At 45.7% G+C, this 10,998-nt stretch overlaps 1 protein-coding gene across 1 annotated transcript in view; it reads right to left on the bottom strand.

Annotated features, from left to right (window-relative positions):
- Positions 1 to 2,914: 2,914 nt before the first annotated feature.
- The window catches only part of KIFAP3 (kinesin associated protein 3), a 64,116-nt gene continuing 56,032 nt past the window's right edge, over positions 2,915 to 10,998 (bottom strand). Inside the window, exon 20 of the mRNA XM_052665932.1 lies at positions 2,915 to 3,350. Coding sequence (XP_052521892.1) covers positions 3,242 to 3,350 — 109 coding nt within the window. The 3' untranslated portion in view covers positions 2,915 to 3,241. The remainder of the gene's footprint in view (positions 3,351 to 10,998) is intronic.

The raw sequence follows: 10,998 nt of genomic DNA, 5'->3' as shown, positions 1-10,998 counted from the left end.
TGCAAGCAGGGAGTGAGGCTGGTGCTCTCCTGAATCTCAGAAGAAAAGAGCCGGCCACAGCAGCTCCAAGGGCTGTCAGTCGCAATGGAAGCTGTGTGAGTAAGTCAGCTTCATTGTCTTTTGTTTGTCCCAACAAAGTTGGAGCTATGCTCAGAGCAGGGTTTAATTTACCAATGGTGTATTACAGGAATTCCATTAAGAAACCTGCCAGAGGGTCTTGAAATCTGTCGTATCTAAAAAGAGCTTGTCTTGCTTGTTCCAGGAAAAGATACATCTTGTTCCTCTTTAATGTAATCCAAAGTGGATTAAATTCAGCAGAATCACAGCAATCTCATTTCAGAATGAAATACACGTGTTGAACTGTTAGCAGACAGCACTGTACACACCAGTTTAAAAGACTCTGAATCAGGTCCTTCCCTTTGGGCTGAGGATATCTGTTTGCTTCTGCCTTTCTCCACCCCGTGTTACCCAGTAAACTCCTTAATTTCAAACAGATCTTAGGGTGCTGCATTTAGTAAAATATCTCTGAAAGTACACTGTACAGCTGTAGAAAGCCTGAGTAATAGCTACCAGACATACAAACTTCTCGGCCTATGCTTATTTCACTGTGCTGTTAACTTTATAGCCTGCTTACATCTAAAACACCTGCACAGCCAAGCTCATCAATTTATTAGCAGCAGAGAGTGAAGGACGATATCCCAGTGACAGGGATCCCTGCTGTAGAGGGAAGCAAAGGGGAGCAAATCAAAGTCAGGAAGAGAAATGAGGAAAAGGTAGGCAATGCAGGAGACGTAGAAGTTGCTAGAGAAAACAGATCCCTCCTTGTCCCATTTTATACAGGATACACTACTCAGGGACTGAATCCCTAAATGCAGATAATTAAAAAGTTACCCTACAGGTCAGACGAGTGTAGGGTCTCCCTCTGACACCCACAGGAAATGTGATATAGATTGGAAAATGTATGTGCTCGTATCGTTTTTCCTCTTTCTGGCTCAGGAACCATAATTAAAGAGAAAATGAGGCTCTCTCCCGCCGTAGAGAATATAGTGGCACAGCTGGTTTTCATCTTGGCTAGCAGGCTCTGTCCTCAGGCTACCAAGTGCTGAGTAATTTTTACCAAGCTCTGCTTGCAGATAAATGATGTTCTTCTCTTAGCTGCTGCCAGGCAAAGCTACAAGTACTTGATCTTTTATTCTTTTCTCATAAACTCCTAACATTGAATACTAAAAATGCAGCTGGAGATTTTTCCACTGCCGTTTATTCTCAGCGTGGGCACAGCTGCATTACAATTACGGACACCCACCCGTTTGCTGAGTCTCAACTGCAGTTCCTCGTTAACCTCGAAGCTTCCAATTAAAGGCTCCTTCAGTTTCATTGATAGTTTGAATGTGCTCTGAGGACTCACTTCTTTCCTCCCCTCCACTCAGAACACATTCCGTGAGGAGGACAACTGCTTTAAATAACCTAATGCTGATTTTCTGGAAAATCCTGATGTGTGGGTACTGCTCCCGAAAAAAGAAAGCTTGTGTCTGAATGCAGTTTGGGTGATTCCTCTCACATCTATAGCTATAAAATATCTGAGAGGGTCCCACTAAACGTGGCGCAACTGCCAGGCAGATGGAGCGTAGGTTCAGGCCAATGAAAAGTATCACGCATCAGTTTAATTCACATTTTCTGCATGTTTCTAGAGAGAACTTCAATCTTCTAAGAAATTGCACATGAATTAGTTAACAATTGTGTAAAAAATGATTTTAAAAATAGTAGTTAATCTTGGCAAGGCTGCTCTTCCACCTACCTCCAGTAAGTGGAGCCATGAACGTTGAAGCCAGCACAGGGTGGAGGCTGAAAACTCGTAAGAAACACCATGGCTAATTTTAGAATCATTTCCAGTCACACAGAATGAAACCTGGTGAGCAGCAGTGCATATGAAGGTACCCGCACATCTTTCAAAAGCAAGGCTTAAGAACAACCCTGATTTCAAAAGATATTAAAGGTATAAGGTAAATACACACTCAGCGAACAACCACCTTTGTAGCATATACACCGTTCGTAAGGGAGCACTGGCTTCTGTTCTGGTACTGCCAGCCCCTCATCCAGGTGTGTTTGCTGTTTGAGCCGGGTGTGTGGAAGAGAGGATGGGCACAATTCTGCAACTCGACAGCCATTTAAAACTGAGGAGCTTTAAAAGGGATCTGATGAATTTTAAAAGAGATCTGAACTGCTTTCAAGATAGTGGCAAGCAGAGAGCACTGTCTGTATGCTTCCATCTATCCATTATGGGTGATGGTACAAGATTTTATTGTCTACTTTCCTAAATTCCACTTTCACATAGCATGTTTCAAACACGGCTCAGTTTCATCACAGCACTGCTTGTGTATGTCTAACTTGTCTTGGATTGTCTGCTGCTCAATCCACGCTCTGTGCTTAGACCTGGCTTAAACCCATGTGAACAAGTAGGCCGGGATAAATCGCACTTAAGGATAGAGAAGCTGGGGGGGAAAGACTGCACCTGCACTCTGAACTGAGCTGCAGTGCTTTTTTTACCTTGCTAGACTTCAGGATGTTAGGGGTTGTTTTCTCTCAACCTACAGGCATGTCCCAAAACTCACAGTAAAGGTATTTTTTTTGTGTGCTGTGGTTTCTAATTTTAAGTTTTCAACTAGACTCTAAATGCCTGAGGCCTAAAGGGAGTGAATCTGTGCCATCTTTCCATTATTAAAGTCATCAGGCCAAAGACCAGACTGCAGTAACTGTGTGTCAAGGCAGTGCCAGGAGATGCAGGGGCTGAAGTGTGTTCCTGTTACTCAAGCATTAGAGGGAAACAGTCCACAACACTTCACATGGAGCATTCCTCTTAAACACTTTGGAAAACAAACAAAACGTGGGCTAGAAATGCATTCGCCACATCCGACACTGACCACACAGGTTTTCGTATTTAATAGAAATTAAATTAGTAGCTTAATATACATAACGTGACACTTTCCAGTCCAGCAGCTTTTCAATACTTGTTTTCAAGTCACAGAGCAAATCTGGTACAAAAATGGTATTAAAGAGCAACGGAAGAGTAACACAGTCACTAGGACAGCAGACCCAGAAAGGCTGGGTTTACCTGGAGCTACACACGCCAAAGGATACATAACGACGGACCCGCTGTGGTACAACCATGCACTACCAAGGGACAGATCTACCGCCTGCCATGCACACGCTGGTCCCTGCAGGCAGGGCGCAGCAGCCCGGTGCTTTATCGTGCTCCATAGCCGTAGTAGTAAGGCTCGTCAGGCCGGTACCCATAGGCAGTGGCCGGGCGGCCGGGAACTCCTGGGGATTGACCAAAGCCATCAACACCGACACTGCAAAAAGAAGGGAGAGAAACCGTAAGAAACGTCAGCTTGTTGCGTGGTGGGGAAGGCGCGCTGCTGCTGGATGCTCCAGCTCTTCAACTTAGAAGCAGCTTAGCGTCTTTCTCATCCTAGCCAGCACTGCTCCGTCCTCACTCCTGCAGAACAGAATAGCTGAAGAGAAATCAACAGCTCTTTTCCAGGAAAAGGAGGCCTAAGAAAAAAAAAAAATCCCTGCATGAATTCCTTCTTGTTTTCTGAAAGTGAGGTAACAGCAAATGTGCACTGTGGAAATAAACAGCTTCTCGTGAGCTGCTTTTGACTTTCAGCCCAGAAGAAAACCCCTAAAGAAACCGACTCTTCTCTTATGGATTTACAAGTGAAGCTTTGCTTCTGTGACTCAGTTTCTCCACCTGTACACTGAAGTTGATGTGTTATTTCTGGGGACACTTCAAGTACACATCTTGCAAAGCCCACTGGTAGCCCTGTCCCTACACAGGGGATCTGAATAATCCAATTTTCTTGCAGAAACAGTGCATTTCTGAAGCCCTAGGGCACAGACCAGTCAGAAATGAAAAGTGACAATATATGGCATAGCAACACAGTTCAGCAAAGGACAACGTTTCTGGTGGGTTACGAGACCGACAGCCAAATGGCAGAAAGAATTCATCAAATACTTGAGTGGCTGCATTCTAATGAGACACAATGAGCCATTTGTCATACAGAAGAGCATCTTTTACACCTAAAAGTCCCACAGCACGAGAACTGTGTAGGGAAAAGTGGCACATATTTCATGCTCAACAATAACTCTCATGCAGGAGGTAGAGGGAAAATGAACGTTGCTTAAGACACTGGATTAATGCCTATTCTTAGCTGTGTCACTTTTAAACTTCCACTTCAGCAGGACAAATGGAAAAGGACTCTAATTTATTGTCTGACTAAAGATGCATTGAAAGAAGTTGAACTTCCCTTCAGAAGACTGTCAAAACACAAAGAACCAAAGTGCTTTTGGAGTGGGGAAAAGCTGAACCTCATTACTGCCAATTATACATATGGAACATGGGTTATGCAACAGCCAAGGCCTGGGAAAGAATGACCCATCCAAAAGATGTACAATGGCTGGGCCCCAGGCCCTGACTCACCAAAAAGCTGGCGCTGCCCAACTGGTTGGGCTGAAAGGGCTCAGCTGTAGCACTGGGGGATCCTGTCCAAGCACTCTGTCCTTGCCTTTCCTCATGGTGCCTCTGGGAGAGCCTAGGAAAGGACCTCATGTGCCTGGTTCCTCAGGAAACCCATTCCCACATGGGATGCTCTGATCATCATGTGAGGGTGGAAGGCCCGAGGCTGAGACTTGTCCTCTGAGAGGGAAAAGAAACCCAAATGCAGAGAAAACCATTCTGTTTCACCTAAACGTTTCCGGAGGAACACAGTACCCTGAAAGCACGCTGCTATTTCCACGCCTGCCTGTCTGTGTTTGAATTGGCAGAGCCTCTGTCTCAGAACTTCTACATGGAGCCATCGGTCTGACCCCACATCTGAGCGGTCCCTTCCGCAGAGCAAAGGGAAGCAGAGCAGCAGTGCTGGCAGCACAGAGCAGTGTGCACACATGGCTGTGGTTCTGCACCCTCCTCCCCCTCCCATTCCTTCCTACAAAGACCAATTACTCTTTTTTCAGCCCATTCTGAAACAAGCTGCTAACATCTGGGATGCCTTCTCCAGCTCCCTCCTTCGTACTGGGCACACAACAGCTTCCTCCTTAGCAGACCCAAAGCCGTAGAAGACTCCTGGAAGGAGGGATATCAAGAAACCTCATTACTTTTGTGGTATCTAACTCTTATCTCCAGGCACACCGAACGTCGAGCTCCAACATCTGCAATCACAGTCCCTCGGTCAGAGGATGACGGTCCTCCGTTACTCCATTATTTGCTATGGATACGGGTGCGATGCAGGGACATCGCCGAGCCACGGGGTGGCAGTGGGTCTCCATCCCTGCAGCCAGAGCTATCCCAGCTATTTCCAGTTCAGCCATCCTCAAAGAACTTTTAAATACACTTACATTGATCAAGAGAGCAAGGAAAATATGGTTTCGATTACATTCTCAGCAAATCATTGTTTTATACATATATTTTTTTTCCTTTATAAACGTGTAAGCAATTAGGTAAAGATCCCCAGAGTTTAAACTTTGAGAAGTATCCGTTATTTCCAAATGGTTTAGACATATGTTGGTGTCCTGAGGAAAACTGGAAGAGATGGATCAGCTGATAACTGCTTTGGACAGTTAAAAAAATTAAAAAAGAGAGAATAGAAAATCACATTAAGACACCTTGATGAAATCACTACTCTCTCTAAATATTTCTCATCAGTAAGTGAATGCTTGTCCGTGCTTAGCTGGCTTCATTTTTACATCTTAGTGCTCTTGAAACATATCAGCTTCACCTATTTGATTGTTTGGGCTGACAAACATAGCCAAAAACTTGTCCTCATGGATGAAGGAAAGACTATCGAGCCTGGGCAACAAAACTGCAAACACGTGGACTCTGGACCGAAGCCTGGCTTTGGCACGAGGCTGGCAGGCCAAGAGCAGTGCCTCTGTGAGCACAACCCATGCAGCTGGACACAGGGTTGGAAAACCAAGTCCTGCTGAATGCTTGCCACCCCTGCCAAGAACAGCAGAAGGGCACAGCCAGGAAAGATGGTAGCTTTCAGCTGTAAACACTTGTCGGCTAATGGTTGGCCTGAGATGGTGATTTGTGCCGCGTGCTCGCAGATTTATACCAGCAATCAACTTCCAGACTTGCTCCTAGGTAAAAATGTGGTGTTAGCATTATTTATACAGCATCTACATGGAAACTGTGCTCAGCGCCTGGTTCAGCTGGTATCCAACAGCAGCGTATGCAATCCCTGCACTTGTGCAGTGGATGTGCGTCACACAGCATCACGGACTTCTCAGATAAATTAATTACACAGCTGCCTTAATCTGCAAGTTATTTACAGGAGCTTTTTCTCACAGCATCACATGTCTGCATGCAGAGGGATCCGCACTCACTAACCCAGCATAACTGTCTGCTTGTGCAAAGTTTACCACCACGCCTGGAGCTGACGGAGTTAAACAGTGAACAGCACAGCTAATTACTATGTACTGCTAACCTCAGTTGCTGGTTCATTTTGAGACCCTTTAAAATATGAACTGTGTATTTTACCCCTATGCACTCTCTTAATGATTTGTTTTTTTTAGACTGAAATCACTTCCAGCCATCAGTTATACTCGCGGTCTCTACACATGCACTTCTCCAAGCACAAATATTTCTTTTTCCTATTGGTCTGCCAGCCCCTGTCAGAGCAAATTTCACTTTAAACTAAATGCTATGATACTTAAAACCTCTTGGATTACTCGGGCTGCTAGTGTGATCTATGACCTTCCCCAAATGACAGCTGAACTTTCCAATTTGCTCGTACTGCTGGGGAACTGAAGAACACATGCCAAAGAGGAAAATGTTCCTGATGTGCACGAGTGAGGAGAGATTTCTTAACAGCTCTGCTTATTGATACTCACCTCCGATTCCCAACATCCAAATTAACCCTCCCACCTTGTATCCTGGGTGCCCTGACGTCATTTAAAAGAGACCAACCTAGGGCAGGGAACGCCAGCCAGCATCCTCCAAAATCCTCCCTTCCCTTCCCACCCCCCTCCTCCCATTCCCAGAGACGCCGAGAAGCGACAGGCTTTGTGGTTTGTCTGGGAGCCTCGGGCAGGGCACACTGTGCCACCAGCCCTCTGTGGACATTCCCACAGCAACCTGCAACTCACGCGGGCCTGGTGCAGGCAGGGAGCCTCTTGAGGTTGGCACTGTGACCAGCAGCGCCTGGGTGCAACTGACCACAGAGCAGAGCTGCTTTCTGGAAGTCTTCCTGATGCAATAGACACCTGAGCCTGTCTGCACTAGCTTTCACACTGTTAACGGTGCTGGTGTTGACAAGCTGCTCTAAAATGGGTACTAATTCCTCCGGCATAAGCAGGGCCTCAGAAAGGCAAGTCCCGAGTAAAAAGCAGCACCTTGGCGTCCAACTGAAAGCCACACGTGGAATGCATATATCTTGGAGCAAATACTGCAAGAAATGCTGCTTGGGAAAGAGGCACAGAGCAGTACAGCAAGGATTGTGCCCAAAAGAAAGGAGGTGGCTGCCTGAGCAGGTGAGCGTGGCCCAGGAAGACAGCCTTGACCTTTGAGGTCAGTTATCACTTCAGGAGCTTGCATTTTAGAGCCTTCATTTCTTTCAGTTTCATGCTTGGAAGCCCATAGTTATAACACCCCGAAATCAGTGACCACTAAAGATGAAATCAGAGATAAATGTTACTTGGAGCACATACAGCACTTCCACCTGCTCCACAATTTCAGCTGTTTCTCTTTTCACTCTAACCCAGTTCAAAAGCCCTGTCTACCCTCTCCTGATTCCGCATCTACAAGGCTTACACCAAGCTCATCCCAAGAGACTCTCAGCTGCTCAGCAGGGATACAAGTTTTGGAGTGAACCCAGGGTCCACCCCTTCTGGTTGCATAGGTGAATTGCTTCCACCTGTGCTCCCTGGGCTGGCCATGCCCCTTCATTAGGTGCTCTATCACTGGTTCAGGCCGCGACCTGACAGCTCCCATAAGAGAGCACGCAGGCTCTCTTGTTCTTCACTGGCAATAAAGCAGAGCTAATGGTGGTGGCTATGTGGAAAAAACTGTTTTGTAGCTGAGAATTTGCTCAGTGTTACTGTGCTCTTTGTATCTGTTGTTGCTTCCATTAAAGTAAATAGGAGGCATTACTTTTGGAGTGACCTACATATACGCTGCCCAAAACAACTGCTCTTCACTCAGCGTGACCCAGGCAAGGCAGAAGGTTGGACTCCCATACCTTACTGTCTCTAAGAACCAGCTGTAACTGTCAAAACAGCCCCATGTGCCCCCCGGACAGGCATTCAGTTTGGTGCAGAGCATCCCCAGAGTCCCAGTGTCTCATTTTTGTGAACCTACCAGTGTTTGACAGCACTGTTGATAACATATGGTACAGTTACCATCCTACATCTCCATATAAACTTTCATGCCATAAACCCATCATCTCTAATGTCGTATCGAGTTCCTGTGTATAACAGAGTAAGCTACATTCAAACCAACATTGAAGGCTGTATTTTTCCCCTTGGGAGGTACCAAAGCCATGGAAATGGAGCACCAGTCCAGACTTAAGACAAGCACAGCATTATAACCTGCCCAACTGAGATGCTGCTTAGAGACTGTAACACTCACCAACAAGAACTCCAAAGTCTGTAGATTTTCCTCTTTCTGTTGATATTTGCTACCAACTGAAAAAAAACCACATCATGAAACAGTAGAGGTTCCCTCTGCTCAGAGTGCAGTGATCGAGAAGATGATTCTCTGAGATGATTTACTTCTCTGTGCCAGCTACTACTTTGGTTTTGCTTCACTGGCCATAAATTTTCTGTCCTTCAGAATATGAACATAAACCATCAGTTATAGAGAAACAGCATACAACTGAAAAGCCTTAAAAACACACAGAAAAACCCAATGTTCTGTAACTGTAGATTCTCCCACTACTGGTAGTGACGTTAAACTATAAACCACAAGTCTCTTAAATTCTGTCTCTCGTGGCCCCACTTTCTCCCCTATCTGTGAAGCTTTTTTTCCATACTTTCTATCCTTCGAGCTCAAGTGGGAGAGCTCTGTGGCAGAGACACTGCCTGTGCACACTAGATCTGCCTCCAATTAGCATTTTAATACTAATCTTCGTTTAATAACACTGCATCTGCTCAGAAGGTAAGAAATGCCAAAAATGAACCTGCGTAGTGCTAATTTAGCTCCCTTGTGCACGATGATGCAGCTTTTATGGATGCGATCACGGCTCCCCTCCCCTGTGATCCAGTTTTCTTCGCTGCAATTGGTGACTTAAAGTTTCCAGTTGCTTCTGGACTTGGTGCCCAGTTGTATCTCAGCACAATGCCACTGCTTCTTCCATCTAATTATAAACAAATGCAAATCTGACAGTTGTAGATAAGTGAGCACTGTGTCTTTGTCTTGTGTCAGGTTCCAGCTATGCATCAAGCAACAAGCATACCAAAATTCACAGATGGGAAAGCAGCATTTAAAAGCTAGATTAATGAATAAATTCCCAACTGAATGGCAAGAAACGGTAGAGGAGCAACCAATCCAGATTACAGCCCACTCAGCTGTTTCACACAGCCATCCTGTTCCTGTGCAAGGCATCACAGTAACTCTGCTAACGCTCCCTCACCCAGCCTCACATCTCCGCCACACGGCAGGGAGTTGCTCAGCTTTCAAGTGTGCAGTCAGAGCTGGAATGGAAAGCAGGAGTTCTGTCTTTCCATTGTAAGCCTGACCGAAACATCTCCCGTGCTGCTGGCTCAACATCTGGCCAAACCCACTGATCAGAGATAGCCGTTTCTAAAAAAATTAATTAAAAACCAAAACAAATAAAAAAGCCCCGAGAAGTAGGCAATAAAAGTCAAGGAAGATGTCTTTTCTGTCTTTTCCTCCCCCGCTCTCCTTGGGCAGGCCAAAGTATGTGTGTCAGCTCCATAAACTGACGATTACATTGCCTTAACCTTACCCTACTAATACAGCTGGCCTGGGATGGTTTCGGGCCTCTTTTACTGAGCTCCAGTGATGTCAGTTGGGTACTGAAGTTCCAGCCAACAGCCTGACCAGAATAAGATCCTGAAGTGGCAGCTTCACAAAGGTGACTTCTCACTGACCACATCATCTCAGGATTGGTCCACATCTTCCACATGCTTCTGAGCAGCTTCCACTTTCCAGATGAGAGGTGTTTCTGCTTCCTGTGCTGTGTAGCAGAGCAAGCACACTGTGCGAATGCACTCCCAGATAAACAGTTGGAGTGGAAATACAAGTTCTCGGTGCCCTGAACTGAAGCATTCCTAGCCAGACAATTACTCCTTAAATTATCTACACAAGCTCCTCAAGCCCAAGCACTGCCACTTAGCTCTTCACAATCAGCAAAAAGCATTCCCTCTTGCGCACAGACACCCGGAGCCACGACAACAGGTTGCTGGCTGATAGGCGTGCTGCCTGCAGGGCTCAGCACCAAGATCCAGGCAGCTCAGCAGGGAGGATGATCCAGATGCTGGAGTGAAGGAGACAGAGACAAAAAAATCTGCTCTGCTTTGATTTACAGCTGCAGCCAATAAAATCTTTCAAAGCCTCTTCTGCAAGTTAACATTACTCAGATTTGCAGCGTTCACTACAGCAAACAATGCAAGGGGAGTGTTAACACCAATACACAAACATGAAATGTTGTTGCCACCATAGATGATTATGCAGATTTGAACCAGTTCATCAGCACAGGACTCTGCTGAAGCCTTGTCAAAATTCACCCCTAATCAGCCATCATTTCAGTGTAAATTACAAAGGAAGTCGATCTCAATGTCTCTTAGCACTTTTTTCTCCCTCTAGCATTGGCTGTGAGGGAATGAGCCAGGCAGCCCCAGATGTTGCATATTTTCTTAGAGATCTCTATCTTGGAGTAGCATTATTATGCAAAAATTTTCAACTTTGAGCAGAATGAAAATAAAACGTATCCAGACTAAAAGTTGGGTAGGGTGCCTCGGACAAAACAGGGAGAAAGC

Source organism: Tympanuchus pallidicinctus, unplaced genomic scaffold (genome assembly GCF_026119805.1).
Source record: "Tympanuchus pallidicinctus isolate F22 unplaced genomic scaffold, pur_lepc_1.0 scaffold7, whole genome shotgun sequence".
Classification (NCBI taxonomy): Eukaryota; Metazoa; Chordata; class Aves; order Galliformes; family Phasianidae; genus Tympanuchus; species Tympanuchus pallidicinctus.
Note: the sequence above shows the minus strand (reverse complement) of the source record. Positions and strands in the feature narration are given on the sequence as shown.